The sequence below is a fragment of the Morus notabilis genome, unplaced genomic scaffold (genome assembly GCF_000414095.1).
Source record: "Morus notabilis unplaced genomic scaffold, ASM41409v2 Scaffold581, whole genome shotgun sequence".
Lineage (NCBI taxonomy): Eukaryota > Viridiplantae > Streptophyta > Magnoliopsida > Rosales > Moraceae > Morus > Morus notabilis.
Genome location: NW_010362557.1, coordinates 192736 through 211876, shown reverse-complemented (window position 1 = coordinate 211876; position 19141 = coordinate 192736). Strand labels below are relative to the sequence as shown.

The window sequence follows — 19141 nt, the reverse complement described above, 5'->3', positions numbered from 1 at the left end:
GACGCTTTCAAGCTGAACCTTATTCCCTCCCGCTTCTGCCAAAACCAGTTCCTTTCCATAGCGAGACATAAGCATGCTCAGTGGGGATTATCCATCCACGCGATAATCAATTCTACTACCTAAAACAATATTTCTGCAACGCTGAAAAGAAGAAGAAAAAAAACGACGACACTTATGTCATCACTGTGTGTTTACCGCTGTCTTGCTGCCTCTTGCTAAAATCTTGATGCCTCTTGAGAAGATGATCGTCATGGTTTGTTGAGCTAATCACATCGTTCTTGTCTTCTCTCATTAGGTATTTGTCAACCTGTGCAGCCGCTTGTCGTCCCTCGGAGATTGCCCACACCACAAGGGACTGACCTCTCCGACAATCCCCTGCTGCGAAGACTCCATCCACGCTGGTTGAGAAGCGACCATAGTCTGCTTTGAAGTTTGACCTGTTGTCGCGCTCCAAGCCCAGCTTATCCGCCACCGTCTGAAATAACCAACAGATTTCACCAGTGAGAATAACTTTTAAATCAATTAATGTAGTACAAAAACGTACCAAAGAGCGACTTGTGCGAATGCGCTACTTTTTATTGACACGTTTACAAATGTGTAGAAAACGAGCACACTAAGTACAAAAGTGGTAAATGGTTCCATTCAAGAAAACTATGAGAGAGAAGCAATTGAAAATACTAACCGACTCAGGGCCAAGGAACCCCATGGCAAGAAGAACAAGGTCAGCTTCAATCAGTTCCTCAGAACCCTCGACTTCCTTGAATTGGAACTTTCCAGAAGCATCCTTCTCCCATTTCACACGTACCAACTCTAGTCCTTTAACTATTCCATTCTCATCTCCTACAAATCTCTTGGTCAATACCTCGTAAGACCTTGGGTCTTTTCCAAACTTTGCAGCAGCTTCTTGGTGTCCATAATCTACCCGGAAAATACGAGGCCACTGCAAAATGCACATTTAATAAGAGTCAGTCTAATCAAAAGCATATCGTCAGGATCAGCCTACAAATTGATAAGAAAACAATGACAAAGAAACCTAAAAGTAGAAGTGGAAAGTTTATAACCTGTGGCCATGGATTTCCTGGAGCCCTAGTTTGGGGTGGCTCGGGAAGAAGCTCTAGGTTTATAATGCTACTGCAGCCATGTCGGACGGATGTTCCGATGCAATCGGTACCTGTGTCACCTCCACCAATTACCACCACTTTCTTGCCCTTCGCAGAGATATATTTACCATCCTGAAGATTGCTATCAAGCAAGCTTTTGGTGTTAGCATGAAGAAATTCCATGGCAAAATGGACTCCTGATAGCTCCCGTCCTGGTACAGGAAGGTCCCTGTAGCAAAAATATATCACACCAATTAATCATGTTTAAGAGTATGTATTAATTAAAACACGAGTTCAAACAATGTGAAGAGATTAATTAACTACAACTTACCTTGGTTTTGTGGCTCCTACTGCCAAAACTATGGCATCATTCTCCTCTCTAAACCGCTCAAGAGAATACAAAGGATCAAGTCCAACATTAGCATTAACCACAAAGTTTACACCTTCCTCAGCCATGAGGTTAACCCGCCGTTGAACAACATCCACTTTGTCAGTCTTCATGTTGGGAACTCCATACATCATAAGTCCTCCAATTCTATCCGCACGCTCAAATACAGTTACTGTGTGGCCCATTCTATTCAGTTGATCAGCTGCAGCCAAACCAGAGGGACCACTTCCAACAATGGCTACTCGTTTCCTGCACCATCAAATATTTTATGGTTTAAGAGGTGTATACAAGAACTTCTGAATGTAAGCTTTTTATCAACATATTAGTAAGCTAATAGACCGAAAAGAACGCAGCCTTGTGACCCATAGTGTCCCTTTTAAGGCGCTTAATGTTTTTATTTAAAAAAAAAAATACTTACCCGGATCTTTTCACGGGAGGCCTTGGAACCATCCAACCCTCTTCAAAGGCCTTGTCAATTATGGCACATTCAATGTTTTTAATCGAAACCGGATTTTCAATGATGCCAAGAACACAAGACCCTTCACAGGGTGCGGGGCATACTCGGCCAGTAAACTCAGGGAAATTATTAGTCTCAAGAAGTCGATCTAATGCTTCATGCCACCTGTTTTGGTATACCAACTCATTGAACTCAGGTATTTTGTTTCCAAGAGGACATCCGGAGTTCTCCTGCAAGTTCATTATAAAGAATTTTCTTGATGTCAGAAATTGATATAGCATCCTTTATATCCAGCTGTGAGTATACACAATTAATAACTAACAAAAAAACATCAGCATACTCTGTTTTCAGGGAAGGAAAAAAGAAGAATGGGGGAAATAGCCCTTACTTGATGGCAGAAAGGAGTGCCACAGTCCATGCAACGGGCAGACTGAGTCTTCAAAAGTGGGCCAGGTTTTGATTCCTCCGTAACTTCTTCCCAGTCATTCATTCTCACGACAGGATCTCTGTATTGAACACCCTCACGCTCATAAGATATAAAACCACGATGTTTAACAGCATTATCAACGCGACTAGGCCTCTTCAAGGATTCAGCTTCTTCCACTTTCTGTAAATTTCAAACAGTCAACATCAAACCAGAACAAATTATAAGTGCAGGCTAAACAGTGGCGTAGCAAAAAAAAAAAGCACCAGGCCTTCATACCTGGTTGGAATTCCCATTCAAAGTCGCAGATGCCATCTTCTTTAGCCCTTCAAAAGCATCTTTCTTCATCAAATCAGCCTCCTCATCTGACACCTCGTCATCTTTAGCAGCATCCTTTACAGAATCTATTGAGGCTTCCCCTACTTTCATGTTTGCAAGAACACGTTTGTATTCCCTGGGGACAACCTTAATAAATTTAGGAAGAAGCTTCTCAAAGTCTTCTATTACATCCCGGGCTAAATTGCTGTTTGTGTAACGTTGATGCTGCTGTATCATCATTCTAAGAGTCATGATATCCTCTTCTTCTTCAACTTTATCAAGATCAACAAGCTCCGGATTGCATCTAGATCGGAATTTTCCATCCACATCAAGAACATAAGCAATGCCACCACTCATACCTGCCGCAAAATTTCTGCCAGTTTTTCCAAGTACAACAACAATACCACCTGTCATGTACTCACAACCATGATCACCAACACCTTCCACAACTGCCCTAGCCCCTGAATTACGAACACAGAATCTCTCTGCTGCCATTCCATTGAAATATGCCTCCCCACTTGTTGCCCCATAAAGAGCCACATTACCAATCACAATATTTTCTTCCGGATTGAACAAGCTTCCCTTTGGAGGATAAACTACAATTTTGCCACCTGACAAACCTTTACCAACATAATCATTGCTGTCACCTTCAAGCTCCAGTAAGATGCCCGAACAGAGGAATGCTCCAAAACTCTGACCTGCACTGCCATTGAATTTTATATGGATGGTATCTGCAGGGAGCCCTGCCATGTGGTAACGTTTGGTCACTTCATGGCTAAGCATTGTTCCTACAGCACGATTGACGTTGCAGATTTGTGTATCAATGTACACGGGAAAAGCCTTTTCTAGAGCAGCTGTTGAAAGAGAAATGAGTTTGTTGTCCAAAGCCATGTCCAATCCATGATCCTGTTTCTGGACACAGTATTGGGCAGCTTCAGGCCGAATATCAGAAGCAGGTCTGAGTAATAGGGAGAGATTGATGTTGTCCAGCTTCTCATTGTTTTTGGTTACTTCTCTATCAACTTCAAGCATGTCTGCGCGACCAACCATCTCAGTCAAAGTTCGAAATCCTAGCTGTGACATTATCTCTCTCACCTCTTCTGCTACCATGAAGAAGAAGTTAATAACATGCTCAGGTTCTCCAGCAAACTTCTCCCGAAGCACTGGATCTTGTGTTGCAATTCCAACAGGGCATGTATTTTTGTGGCACTTCCGCATCATGATGCAGCCAAGTGTTATGAGGGGTGCTGTGCTGAAACCAAACTCTTCTGCACCAAGAAGTGCAGCTATGGCCACGTCTCTTCCGGTTTTCAGCTGGCCATCTGTTTGGAGAACTGTGCGACCACGAAGATCATTTGCAACTAAGGTCTGGTGAGTCTCAGCTAAACCAAGTTCCCACGGAAGCCCAGCATTCTTGATGCCAGTCCATCTAGATGCCCCTGTACCTCCATCGTGACCTGAGATCAGGACATGGTCGGCATGCCCCTTAACAACTCCACTGGCAACTACACCAACACCAGCTTCAGATACTAACTTGACACTGATTCGAGCACCCGGATTAGCATTCTGCAAAAAGAGTGCAATCAGATAGTGTAGAAGTTGGTAGTACAAAAAGCTTTGCACGAAGATTACAATGGAACTTCATAAAAAGGAAAAACTAATATTGGCACTGGAGAATTTAGCAACACATTCCATCAGGTCATATAACCAGAGGATAGGTTGGGAGATAACAGTAAATGCTCGTACCTTTAGATCATGAATTAATTGAGCTAGGTCCTCAATTGAATAGATATCATGATGAGGAGGCGGGCTAATAAGTCCCACTCCAGCAGTAGAATTCCTGGTGACAGCAATTTCTCCTACAACTTTGTGACCAGGAAGTTCACCTCCTTCACCGGGCTTGGCCCCCTGCACAACAATATCGATCAAAATTAATATACAATCAACGCAGAGATTACAAAAAACACGTTTTTCTCAATCTCACCAAAACACCAAATGTAGGTATCAACTAAAGATGCAAAGGCACCGTCAGGTGCTGTGCAGACACAGCATCATCTGCCATGAACATAGATCCATAAACAAGAGGAACCTCTGTTCCAATAGGAGTGCAGAGAATGAATGATAACATCGGGAAAACAAGAGAACATTAACCAGGCATGAACCTTGAAGCAGGAATATTAGACTCTGAATAACTACCTGAGCCATTTTTATCTGCAGCTCATCAGCATTTGTAAGATAGTAACTCGAGACTCCAAATCTCCCACTGGCAACTTGTTTGATAGCACTCCTCTTTGGATTCCTGGAACCGTCCGGAAGAGGCTCCATGCGAGAGGGCTGCTCGCCTCCCTCACCTACAGCAAAATTGGGGCAGAACAGTTCAGTGGAAATTGTTGTAGAAGCAATGGTCAAACAAGTAAGGAGGATTGATTTGAAACAAGCACTTCAGACTCTAACATAACTATAACTACAAGTGGAAACTTTAAATGGGACATCAAAAGATTTGTTGAAAAATAAAAGGAAGATAACTCATATAACATGAAACCACAAGAAAGGGGCATAAATTCAAAACCTGTATTCGATTTCCCCCCGATTCTGTTCATAGCAATAGCCAGTGTTGTGTGTGCCTCCAATGATATAGATCCATAACTCATGGCCCCAGTACAGAACCTCTTAACAATTTCACTGGCAGGTTCCACTTCATCCAAGGGAACTTTCACGTCTGACTTTTTAAATTTCAATATCCCCCGCAAATTGCAGGCTTTATTCAATTCATGAATGAGCTTGGAATACTCTTTGTAAGCAGCCACACTATTAGTTCTGGCAGCCTCTTGAAGCTTTGCTATTGCGAGAGGGTCATTGAGGTGAATCTCACCACCTTTCCTCCAGTGGTAAACCCCAGGATTTGGCAGGGCCACAGATTCTGCACTTCCTTTGGGAAACGCGCGAGATGGGAATGCTAAATCATGCAGATGAAGAGCATCACCAGCAAGCATCTCAAATGTTGCACCTTCCACTCTACTTGGAGTTCCAGCAAAGCACCTCTCGATCACTTCTGATGAAAGACCCAGAGCCTCAAAAATCTGAGCACCCTTGTAAGAAGCCAAAGTTGATATTCCCATCTTGGCAAGAACCTTCATCATTCCATAATTGCTTGCCTTGAAGTATTTCTTCACCAGCTTCTCCTTGGAGTGAATCTCACCATTAGCTTTTGGTGGGATTTTACCGTCAACCTGCAATCTCCAAATGGCCTCTATTGCCAAGTATGGGCAGATAGCATCCGCACCAAATCCAACGAGTGTACAGAAATGGTGCACTTCACGTGGCTCGGCAGATTCAATAATTAACCCAACTTGAGTGCGCTCAAGCTTTTTAACAAGATATTGATGAACCGCACCAACAGCCAAGAGGGAGCTTACGGCAACACGCTTCTTCGAGAAGGCTACATTTAGAATTTTACAACCATGTAAGTTTGAGAAACGCATATAATAAAATGTTACAAAGTATTCCATTATTGTTAGATATAACACAAGGTTCATTCAGAAATAACGTTTTTCTTAAGCAAGTACCTCTGTCAGAAAGTACTATTGTAGTATACCCCTCTTTAATAGCATCATGAGCTTCAGTGCAAATCCTATCCAAAGTCTCCTCCAAGCCCTGCCTACCACGGCTCTTAGAATAAGTAAGGTCAAGAACTTTGCTTTGCCAACCTCTATATTTCATCTTTTTAATTGCTTCCATTTCTTCAATTGATAAAAGGGACCCTTTCAGGGAGAGGCGATGGCATTGTTCTTCAGTGGTTTCAGTCAAGTCTCCTTCTGGACCAATCATACACTCCATGGAAGTGACAATCTTCTCTCGGATAGGATCAATTGGGGGGTTCGTTACTTGAGCAAACATTTGCTTGAAGTACTCAAATGTGAGCTTTTCTCTACTGGACATGACAGCCAAGGGAGTATCATTCCCCATTGACCCAAGGGCCTCGACACCATCTTTAGCCATAGGAAGCAACAACATTTCAAGGGCTTCAACAGTGTAACTGCAAAAAGCACCCCAAGGTAAGAAGCAAATTCCTTAGAAGAAAAAATTTATCAATATTCAACAAGAGGTGGAACAGATATTAGCATATACCCAAAAGCTTTTAGAGGAGCCAACAGACCATGGATGCCCATGTTTTCCATGTTCTCATCATCAGCAGATGCCTAAAATTCAAAAATAATGTGTCAATTGAAAATGGCTGACAGAGGGGAATGGAATACAGATTTTCATGAATAATTACATCAAACTTACCGGCAACACTCCGGCTATGGCTGGAGCAACCCTGTCAGATTCATGAACAGAATCAACTACGTCTTTGAGCTCAATCTTTTGCCTCTTCAGCCACTCTCCATAAGGTCTTGCCATTGAATACTGCTGCTTCAAGGCTTCATCATCTACCACAATATGATTTTCAAAATCTACCAAAAGCATCATTCCAGGGTTAAGTCTTCCTTTCCTGCTAACATCTTCGGGTGGAATGTCTACAACACCAACTTCACTTGCCATTATAACACGTCCACTGTGGGTGATGTAGAAACGTCCAGGTCGCAATCCATTTCGATCAAGAGTGGCTCCCAGGTATCGACCATCAGTAACTGCAAAGGTATTGCATGAGTACAGAGCCATGGAAGAGAAGTATAATATAGACAAAATTATTGAGTTCAAGGCTTCTTCAAATAAATATTACATGATATAAGAGCTGGTCCATCCCATGGCTCCATGAGAGCTGAGAAGTACTCATACAATGACTTTCGTTCAGGATCCATATTCTTGTCATTTTGCCATGCTTCAGGTATCATCATCATTACAGCTTCAGGAAGACTTCTGCCAGATCGAATCAGGAATTCAAGAACACCATCGAAAGCTCCTGCATAAGGAAATCATACTGATGTAAATTAGAACATGCGCAGGGTCGCTTATACAACAGTTTTACTAGTAAACTACTATACCCTTAATAAGTCAATGAGTGCAAAAAGCTGCATATGGAAACCATGCTAATGTAATTCATGCATGGACATCCGCATGTGCAAACTCAAAATGTTATAAAAAGTGCACCTGAATCAGATGAACTAGCATCAACAATGGGTAAAAGCTTCTTTAACTCATTCTTTGACAGACCCAATTCCTCGCACTTCAACAATCCCTCTCGAGCATTCATCCTGATAATGTCAGCGGTAATCTTTAATACTCTAAATTTCAGAAAGAATCAGCAGAACGATAAAATCACTAGAATAATCTTGCTTAATCAAACGTACGCTGAAAACACCAGATGAACATAAACATTGATTGTTCATAAACATCGATTGTTTTATATTTCGTTTGGTTTAGTTTCGTTCCTATCAATAGTCAACAGTAAACCTATTAGTGAAGAACGTACCAGTTCACATTCCCTCTAAGGGTGTTTATTTCCCCATTGTGGCCCAAGACACGCATAGGTTGAGCACGATCCCAGCTAGGAAAAGTATTTGTTGAGAATCGAGAGTGTATCTGCACCAATGATCAAAACAACAAGGACCGTCATTCCCAATTCGTACCCTGTTAAAAAGATGATAACTTATCCGAAAACCACAAGCACGAAATTGTGTTATGGCCGCCTTAGTAGTGCCAGAAACAAATGGGAAACATGATTTCCTTTTAGCCACTTAATAAAGTTCAACCTCAACAGTATCATAGAGATCACTGGACCTAATTTTCTGCAAACATGATTTACTTGATAATGAGGTTTCTTACCAACTCACCCATGCATCCAATCCAGCATCAACATACAATTAGTAATCAAGGGAGCGGAAGAACTTAAGAGATCATTCAAACCTCAATGCCTCAGAAGTCATTCCTCAACCTTGCATCCCTTCAGTTACTGGTTGTTCCCATGCTGTTTGTTGGAGTATGAAGTTAGTGGAGAAAGATAAATAGTGAATGGATAATATATTTACCAGGGCCATGTAGCTCGTAAACCTTTCATTGCCAAGATCTGCAAAATAGTAATCCTTCAATTGAACGGGCTTCAGCTGACCTTTGTAAACAATAGTCCTGCACATATCGAGTTAAATGAGTATATCACAATAATGTGATAATGTCATAGAGTGACATTAAAGGTCCCCTGAAATAAATGTGACGACTATCTAATAAACACCTCGAGGAGAGAGAGCAAATGTAAAAGTCTTTAGCACCACCATGTTCCAGGTTTAACGCAGCGCGTATAGCAACCATTGAAAGCCTCCTTAATATGTACATCTGAAATGAATTGAAGATGCGTACAATAATCAGAAACTTGGAGAAATAAAAAAGCACATTGCTTTGATTGCTCATGTGGCCAGATGATGCAAATTTATCATCATTCTTAATGGAATTGATCGTTACTTTCTCCCTAAAACTATGTAAAAAGAATCAAACAGCCAGTAACTAGGCAAATTATTTGTCGCCCCACACATTACAGGAGATCTGGTAATGAAAGCAATCTAATAGAACCCAAAAGTTTTAGTTGATTTATTGCTCCACATTGTAGTTCTACAAACAGGATCATTGCAAACCAAAATGAAGACTACCTGGCGCTCCAGGTCAACTTTTGACCTATTACTAGGGGTAAGGAAGACTTGCTCAACCACTGGTTCTGTCAGCAAAGCAGACCTTCCCAATCCTGAGTTATCTGTTGGCACTGATCGCCACCCAAGAACAGTATGCCCAAGAGATTCAGCTACCTATACACAATCAATGATATGTTCGGTCAACGTCGATATTTGTAATGGAAAGATACCAGCAGCATAAGCAGAGAAATACACCCAACCAAACAATATATAGAGAAAACGTAGCAAGACCATCATCGGATGACTAAGTTAATGTGAAAAACTAAACAAATCCCAAAGAATTAAGTAGATACCCATATAATTCAGAGATTGCAATTCCGTTTCCGTTATGTCACTGTCTACAACCAGAAATTACCTTTGTAAATACATTTTTACTTTCTTGCCTGCGACTTTCAGATGTGGGCAAGAACATCATACCAACAGCATATTCACCCGGTGGTGGAAGCTCAAACCCAGCATCCTTAGCAACCTGACAAAAATCAAGCGAAGAGAACTGAGTACCAAGAACCAGTAACAAAGTGCACGAAACCATACAGGCAACCTGTACAAACTTTCCTTACTGCTAAACATTAAATCATTTTTATTAATTGTTGAATGCAATAAAGCAACCGTTCCTTTAATATGTGTGCAATGAGTTCTCTTCCAGGATGAACAAAGAAAAAAAGGGGGAAAATTTCTATATCCAAAAATAACTCCCCTCTCCCATAAGTGTATGCTGTTACATATACGCAAATGGCATTTTACTGAGAACCTATATATACACACACATGATTAAAAAAAGATGGAGTTTTTATCATGGACGGTAATGAAAAGAAGCAGACAAACAAATAGATGAATAATTAGTTAATTAAGTAATTGATAAGGAAAAAAAAAAAAGAAACTAAGTAATAATATATGCAGTGATAACCCGGTGCCTGGAGGAAGGTGAAAAAAAATAAATTATTAAAAAAATAAATTATTAAAAAAAACAAAAACAAAAAAAAGAAGAAAATTTTATTCTCAAAGATTAATAAATGGACAAAACAAAATTTAGCAAACACATTATTATTATGACGATAAACTTACCTCTGTGTAGAACTCGTGAGGAAGGGCTACAAGAATTCCAGCACCATCACCAGTATTTGTCTCACAACCACAAGCCCCTCTATGTGCCATTCTCACCAACATCTCCAGAGCATCCGTAATCTACAATAGCATAGGTAATATCTCATTAAAAATCACAGTATACATCTCATATATAAATATATATATATATATATATCAAATCTAAACCTCTTTCAAAAATCACATCATGTTACGTATCTCTTAATCCATATCGATTTATTCAGTAAAAATATCCATCAAGATCTTTTCTTTCGCTTACCGTTTTGCGACTGCTTTCGCCGGACAATTCAGCGACGAAGCCGACACCGCAAGAGTCCTTATCAAACGACGGGTCGTATAGACCAAGGGGCTTCTCAGGAACGGCAGAGAGCGAGGAGCGGACGACAACCCGAAGCTTCGGGGACCTACCGGGGCCGTCGGATCGCCACAAATGGACTCTCTCCGACCCGGAAGCCCTAAGTCTAGTTCCAAAGAACTTTTTCTCCACAGCATTTGACGATTTCCTAGTCGCAGAGCATCTCGCCGGTCTGCCGGAGACCCTCGTTATCGGACTAGCGTTCAGTTGAGGTGTAAGACAGGGTTTTGTTCGGAGCTGGAGAATAGAACCACTGGCTCCCAACATTGTTCACAATCTACCTTTAGATTTTTGTCCAGAAAGCTATATAAAAATGCAATTTTTTCACACAAAAACTAGCCTTTAAAGAAAATTAATTCCTTGTACGAGCCTAAATTAGATCCAGTCTTTGAGTTTGATTAGGGACGAAATACAAGGTTTCAGATCCGAATCAAAGCTAGTTTCCAGGTCCTTTCAATTCTCAGCAAAACAGATCTGCGCAAATGTCCCCAACCGATTCCGTTTCAGGGCCGGATTAGACCTCGCTTCAACGAAAATCGGAGGAAAAAAGATCTATTTTCCAGGGAAACAAACAGAAAAAGGGAGGTCTCGACCGCTGAGAGGATCGAGAAGTTGCAAGGAGTTCGCTTTACAAAATCTGCTTCGTTCTTCTCCTCCTCCTTCGTCGGCGGAATCTTGTTGAAGAGACGGCTCCGAAGATCTCGAACGAAGAGAGAGAAAAAAAAAAAAAAAAAAAACCACCACGGGTTTCCCGGAAAACGAGCGAAAAAACGAAAGAAAGAAGAGGAAAACAGAGAGAGCAAGCAGGCAGCGAGGCAAACTAGCGAGCTGGAGCCTCTGTGCTCTTTTAGGTTCTCCTCGGCGAGGCAGAGAGGGCCTGTTTTTATAGAGGAAAAACAGGGAGAAAAGGAAAAAAAATAATAATAATAAAATAAAATAATAAATAATAATAAAAAGTGTATTTTCGGAGAGAGAGAATTGTGGGGACCACTAGGGTTAAATTTACCAAGTCCTAGTAATATTTGTTTAGTGACGTGCCAGCGGGAAATTTCTCGATTTTGCCACGCATGCAACAGCCTATGCGGCACGCGACAGCCGCTCGTGGTGGGCCCCGAAAAGAGATAGATTTTATAAAGAGATATATAATAAATAATAATAGACACCGCCTGAGAGTGAGAGGTTTTTTTTTTTTCTTTTTCTTTTTCTTTTTTTGTTTTGTTTGGTTTTGGTCTTTAGTCTTCGGAAGCCGCCGCTTACACTTTTATTAGTTTGTTCTTCCAACCCTAATAACATGCTATACTTATCCATCTAGGTTCGGCTCCGAGCCTCCGCAGCGAGTGCTTCGTTAGCGGGATCGAATCACCATTCGTCACATATAATTTTATAGATTCCTTGTTAATTATTGTTAAGAGTATCCTTAAATAAATAAAAAATAATATATATATATGAACAAGGTATTAATTTGTTCTTTCCCAAAAAAAATTCATAATTTTTTGGGACTACTTAATTGCTAAACTACCAATTTGCCATCCTATATCTCACTTTTTTTCTAATTACAATTAGAATAAGGGACTTTTTTTGGTACGCTAATGTACTCGTGTGTCATGTTTTCTGTTTATCAGATTTGTATAAAATCATGTAAAAATTAAAAAATATGCATATTTAACGATTAGAAAAACCAAAAATACCAATATGCAAAACGTATTAGAGAATCTCTTTTAAAATAATACTTAGCTTTCACTTTATATATCAGAATTTTATTTCATCATCTTTATGTAGAAATTTAAGCATAAAAGATAAACAGCTTTATCTCTTATCTCTGATTGAAAAATAATGTGGATTTGGCAATCAAGTTGTCATGGAGGTAATAGAAAATTGTGTTATAAAATAATGTGGATTTGGTTTCGTTAAATTGTAATTTAATATGATTATTTGATAGTTTCCAATCATTTTTTCTTACCTGGTCATAAAATGTTTCAAAAGTTTCTTCAAAAAAATGTTTGAAAAATGATTTAAAAAGTAGTAAATAAGGCAATGTCTCAAATATTAAGGGTTCGTTCATTTCACCGATTTGAGTTTTCAGTTTTAAGTTTCTACAGTAAAAAACTCTCAGAAAATATCACATATAACTTTTTCTACTACAGTGAAAAGCTCTCAAAAAATGTCACATCTCAACTCGAATTGAAAATTCGAATCCGCGAAGTGAACGATGCCTAATTGTTTTCATTGTATTTAAGAATCAAGATGGCAAACATTTCCTTTTTTATGATAAAATAATCTTCCTTTTTTGTTTTTCTCCCATTTGAAAAATAATATTGTTAGCATAATCATCCCTACGCCTCTTACTATTGTTGCTGCATTTTCTAATTTTTCATTTATTGATAACATGAGTGATGGTATCCGACTACATTTGATTTTATATCATGTTGTTTATGTCTCAATTATTTAAAATTTGGTCTCGGTCGACTGAGAATCCATCGATTATAGTGATTTTGTCTAACGAGCTTTGATCGTACTCAATCTTTATGCGTTGAGCGGGTCTTTTTCCTGTTAGATCTCAACACTTGTGTTTCACCTAGAGTTTATTTTTTTCACAACTCAAGTTTTATTAATACAATGTTTATTCTCACAAAAATTTAAATTTAATTTTTTTAATACAACATTTTCTCTCATACTCAAGGGTATTTTAGTAAAAGGAAAGAAAGGGGTTAGGTGAATCGTTGACGTTGTAAAATCCAAACGTAATCACAAAATTGATAATTTATTATCATACCCTTGATACGCGGCCAATGGTATATGTAATTATCTGCCATCTGATTTTTATGCGGCCAATGGTATATAAGATACTGCTTTTACTTCTTTTTTTTTTTTTTTTTCAATCGCTTGCTTTGCTTAACTTTAACCCAACCTCGTCGTATCAATTTACTTTTATTGCTAAAATGATGTCATTTTTGTTTGCATATAAGTCCCAAAAATATTTAGGAAAACCCGACTTCTTATAACCATTCAGGCCATTTGTTTCTCCTAATGGGTTGATTAGTAATTTTGGTAATTACACGTTTGGAATTTAGTTGTCGTGGTTTCCCACAATTTTCCATTGTTGGATATTTCCAAAAAGTAAAAAAAAAAATCCAGTATTAGAAGAATCTCGAAGGAAGTTTTTAAATTTTCTATTATTTGAAAAACAATACCTTTAAATATTAGAATACTAAATAACCAGATTACACACGAATATAATATTATTAAAAAATACAAAAGATGACGCTAATAAAAGAATATATAAGCCGAAACTCTTATAACTCACAATAAAGCTCTCTTTAAAAAAAAAAATCAAATCAAAGCTCTATAAAGTCCGTCCCTCTTTGTAAATGGTCAAAGGGCCTAATTAAGTTTTCCAGCCAAAAAAATGGGCTAATCAAGTGTTAAATCTCATGGCGCAACGTTTGAACATTGCGCTACCTAATCTCATGTCTCAATCAATCACAAGGACCACCAAGCCAGCCCTTAAGCGAGCTGAGCAGTGCACTGTAGAAATACACTTTGAAAAAAATAAAGGGGTTGTTCTTTTATAGCGTAGTTTTTGAGTTAAATTTGAACTAAAACTTGAATAACCCGTTCACTTTGCTGATTTGAGTTTGTAATTCGAGTTGAGATGTGATTTTGTGTGAGAGTTTTTTACTGTAGCAAAAAAGTTAGATGTGACTGTTTCTGAGAGCTTTTTACTGTAGTAAAACTCGAATCGGTGAAATGAACGAAATAAAGTTGAAACTTAAAAGAACGTGAATTTAAATAAAATTAAAACTTAAGTTGTCTTTTTTTAAATTTTTTTGAAAAAAAACATGCCCAAAATTTTCCTTAAAAAAAAAATTATATTTTCCTTCAAACTTATAAGGACTCTTCATTATCAATATTTAGCCGAAAAGTACGGATTCTGGAGATTTTATATATAAGTGGAGAACTACTGAGCTAGGCTAGGCTGTGTTGCGTTAACTGGTGTCGGCAAATCTTGCAGAGTCCAAAAAGGTGCTTATCTCACAAATAAGGGCATTTATTTGATTGACACTTGACCAGTTCATTTATTTATTTATTTATTTTTGCTTTTCCTTTTTCTGAAGAAACATAACAATCACGAGGCGGTATTACTCGGCAACCACCAACCTCAAAATTTTATTTTATTATTTTATTTTTTTTATTTTTTTTTTATTTTTTTTTAGTAAACCAACCTCAAATGTATTGTTAGTTGAGAATCAATGAGAGAGAGAGGGCAAAAGTTAGGTAAAGACACTGTAAAGAGAGAGAAAGAGAGAGATGGTAGGTAAAAGCAAACTGTTGATAGTCAAAGACTCAGGGGGTATCAAAGATGCAATGTGGACAATTTTTGTCCCTACATCATATGAAGTGAAATATTTGTTTAATTTAATGTGTCCTGAGGACGTTTGGTTGAAAAATTTAAATTATGTGATTCGAACAATTTTTAATTTACGTTAATTTTTTATGAAAAAAAATACTATAACGAATCACGAGTCATGATTCAAATCAGGAAATGAATCCCTCTACCAAACATTACATTAGTTCCTCCTTTAATTTTTCTATTTGAGACGAGTAATATAACAGTGACATCTTGATACATTTTTATATTAACTTCAACATTAGCATTAAACAGCCTTTATTTTTTTTCTTTTTATAATACTTCAACAATTCTCTTTGTTAAGATTCATATTTCCGGTCAATTAGCGTCCTTGTTGGTTATTAGCAATGTCTAAATTTTATACCGTGGTCTAATCACAGTTAAACACCCGATAACGAATTAAATCACAATCATATCCAGGTTTGTAAATTGGACTGATCTTTTTTAGACTAACCCGTGATTAGAAATTGAAAGAAACATTGATTAAACATAAATCTAATCACTTATCTCTTATCTTTTGCAAGTCTTGAGAAGGTACAAATTAAAGATTAAAGGGTTGTTGAGTTTAACTCAAAAAAGTTTGAATTCAAATTACAATTTTATTTAAGTTAATGTTTTTTTGTAAAATTTGAGTTTGAACTTGAGTTTGAGGTTAAAATATGAGTTCAAATTTCCCCCTTAAACTCAAGTTTCTAAACTCAAACTCAAATTACTGAACAATATTTTTTTTATTCTTAAAAACGTCATAATTTTTTAGTTTTAATGACGATTGAGATGATTTTTTTTCTATGTGTTCACAACGAAGAGATGATTAAAAGCCCACCCATATACCCTATTAAAATTTTTCATCACCATTGAGTTTTTATTAAAACACTGTCTAAATACAAATTCAAGTTTTGACCCACCCAAACACAAACTCAAATAGATTCTCAATTCAAACCATAACTCAAAATGTGTCTATCTAAACACAAACTTAAATTAGAGTCCAAACTCAAATACACATTAATTCAAATTAAAATATGAACTCAAATCATCTTAACTAAAAAAATAATAATAAACGAACAAACCCTAAACGTCTTCACATTTTTAATAAACAAAAAAGTCCCTACTAATTAATAAGTCATTTGGATTTTCTTTCAACTAACATGACTAGACGTGGGGGGGACCCAAATATGAAGATGTGTTGGTAAATTGGGTCGAGTTAGAAAGGATCCAACACAAAGTCACTTTGTGGATGGACTTTCTGTGTCATTTTGCTTGGAATTCATGTTAGTATTGAAGGGAAAGATAATGACTTGATGTTCAGTGTGGAAGATCATATGCACCTTCTACCCTAATCATGACTATGACACCTTTTTGTGTATCTATCACGTAAATAATATTTTACAGAAATAATAAGTGTAGCTAGTTCCCTTTACTTTCGAAATTTAGGTTTATAGTTGGGAATTTATTATTTTTTACCCTCATTTTATTATTTTGCCCGCCTTAAAAATTTTTAATTGTGAACTTGATACAAAATGATTTAAAAAAGTTTCATTAACACCTTCTAGTTTTTACTTTTAACTACAACCTTCTACTTCAAAAAAAAAAAATTTCCTTTTATCCGTCGTTTCAAATTTAAAACTCAAATAAACATAAATTGTGATACAATTCTTTAAGTTTGTGAGATTTTCTTACATTTTATGAGAAGTACTAATTTTAGTTCAATGTTGAAGTTGACACATGCTCCCTTAAAAAAATAAAAAAATAATAAAAAAGCTCTTTCGTCTCTCATATAATATAATATAATATTATATGTAGAAAAATGACAACATGTAAACTTTAGAAGTCAATAGAAAATTATGGATATTTTCTGGTGTCTTTTCTTTTTTAAGACCACTAGTATTTTCTGTTTAAATTATAGTCATATCAGAATTAAATTTGGTAAAAAAATCTATTTAAATTAAAAAAATAATATATATTTGACGGTTTATAAGTATGAAACACTGATGTTACAAAAAAAAAAAAAAAGAGAACACTAGATAAATTTCCTACAAAATCATTGTTAAATTACAATAAACTCAACCAAAATACAGTTAACTGTGTTTTTCTTTTTAAGATAAGTTCGGAAAGAATATTCAAGTGTGAAGGGCAACAAAGGAATGAGCATGATTGTGAGATTGTCAAAGTTGTTAGAACCAATAGGGAAGAAAATTGGCTTGTGATAATCCGAAAGGACAACGACAAACACCCACGTGTCAGAGCAGCGACCTTGAGGTGTTTCCGCAGCCGATAAAACTCGTTATGTCCATTTCATATCTGTCGTTGTGAGAGTGTACATGCATAGTGTGCACACGAACGACAACAAACACCACTAAACGACATCGTGTGGTCCCTTTGTCGGTCCTTTCTGTTTGACTTTCACTGAACTGCTTCAGCCACACCACCTGTCACCTCCTTCTTTTTCACTTTTACAAAAAAAAATCCAAACGAAAAAAATATGGCCTTTGGAGCGTGTTAAGCACGAGGAAACGTGCCCATGGTTTTTTCTTAATTGGAGACGATAATTGATAGTTCGTTATAGATAAAAAGATAAAACAGATAGAAAAAAGGCTTTTTTCCCTGTTGCCCTCCGAACTTCTCATTAATTAGCAATGCGCCCCGTTTCTTTTTTTGGGTAATCAGCCCCTAATATTAGATAGGTAACACTTAAAATTAATAAGAATTATTCTCACTTGTGCTCCTAAATTATAGTCATTTCTAGTTTACTATTCTTATTTTACCTCATAAATTTTAAATTATTTTCACTTAACTCATTTTATTATAGTTTATGTTAAAATTAGACAGAAAAAGAGAGGATTAAGCGAGGTCTTGTAGTTTTTATATGTTTCTTTTTAACAAAAATTTAAATAAAAAAATCATGTGACTGCGTTATTATTTTTTTATATATATTTTTAACAAAAATAACAACATAAAGGGTTAAGTGGAAGCAATTAAAATTTTATGGGGTAAAATGAGAGTTTTTAAAATTTAAAAGGCAAACTGAGAATGACTCTAAAATTTAATAACATCAGTGATAATAATGTATATTTTCACCTTTTATTCAAAAATCAACAAAAGGTAAAAATAACTTTTGAAATACTATTATACATTATATGCATTAAATATCTTATTTTACAATTTTTTTAAAACATTTTAATTTTACACTTTATTGGTAAGAAGTAAAAGCCATGATTCTAAATTACAAAGGGCAATAAAATCGCAAGAACAAAATCAAAAGAATAACACCAGTGTTTTAATGAGAAGAATAAAGTAAGTGATATCTATGAAGGTTATATGTTATTTATAAAGTAAGAAAAGAAATTCTATCAAAAAGGGCAAAAAAAAAAAAGCATTCAATAACCCTCTCTTGAAGGATCCCTCGCAAAACACGAGCCAACTAAAGTCGTTTAGGGCCCCATGACCAAGAGTCATGACATTTGATTCAAAAATTAATAATTGAAAGAAGGGTCTTTTGGTCAACTCAGCAAGTGGTTTACCTTTTATAATATAATATAAATATTGAATATAGTATAATGATATTTATTTGTTTAATGGGTCATTTTTGTGTCGCCCCCTGCCAGTAATGCCGTGAAGTATTTTTCCTCTTTTCTTTTTTTTTTTATTTTTTTTTATTTTAACTTGAGATAGAAAATTTGAACTATACACCTCCCAACAAAATTATGTGAAATTACTGTTACTCTAAGTATGACCGGTAATATAGGTTACGACACGACAACACGATTTGAAAACGTCACGAATTTCGTGGGTTAGGGTTGATCAAAAAAGAGGTTCGGGTCAAAATTGAGTCAACCTGAAATTGACACGAAAAACACAAGTCAATTTCGAGTTAGACCCGTCTAACTCGAACACGACACGAAACTCGTAAAAAACTAAAAAATACATATATTTTTCATTACATATTTTTTATTTTATTATGAACTTGTGA

At 36.8% G+C, this 19141-nt stretch overlaps 1 protein-coding gene across 3 annotated transcripts; it reads right to left on the bottom strand.

Annotated features, from left to right (window-relative positions):
• Nucleotides 1–6: 6 nt before the first annotated feature.
• LOC21390250 (glutamate synthase [NADH], amyloplastic) lies at nucleotides 7–11616 on the bottom strand. Of its 3 annotated transcripts, XM_024168405.1 has the most exons (22): nucleotides 10671–11616; nucleotides 10373–10492; nucleotides 9663–9776; nucleotides 9269–9421; nucleotides 8857–8957; nucleotides 8657–8753; nucleotides 8101–8210; nucleotides 7779–7882; nucleotides 7411–7590; nucleotides 6975–7318; nucleotides 6816–6886; nucleotides 6254–6723; nucleotides 5257–6126; nucleotides 4884–5038; nucleotides 4434–4595; nucleotides 2649–4253; nucleotides 2334–2552; nucleotides 1907–2175; nucleotides 1432–1737; nucleotides 1062–1329; nucleotides 683–940; nucleotides 7–475 (listed from the first exon to the last, which is right to left on the bottom strand). In XM_024168405.1, exons 1-22 carry the CDS (start codon nucleotides 11031–11033, stop codon nucleotides 173–175), a joined length of 6642 nt encoding a protein of 2213 aa, XP_024024173.1. In that variant the 5' UTR covers nucleotides 11034–11616; the 3' UTR covers nucleotides 7–172. The 3 variants fall into 3 exon arrangements, with proteins under 3 accessions (XP_024024173.1, XP_024024175.1, XP_024024174.1); XM_024168407.1 differs by lacking the exons at nucleotides 8657–8753; nucleotides 8857–8957; nucleotides 9269–9421; ... (1 more) ...; nucleotides 10373–10492; nucleotides 10671–11616 and adding an exon at nucleotides 8535–8592; XM_024168406.1 differs by lacking the exons at nucleotides 8657–8753; nucleotides 8857–8957; nucleotides 9269–9421; ... (1 more) ...; nucleotides 10373–10492; nucleotides 10671–11616 and adding an exon at nucleotides 8454–8566.
• Between the last annotated feature and the right edge of the window lie 7525 nt (nucleotides 11617–19141).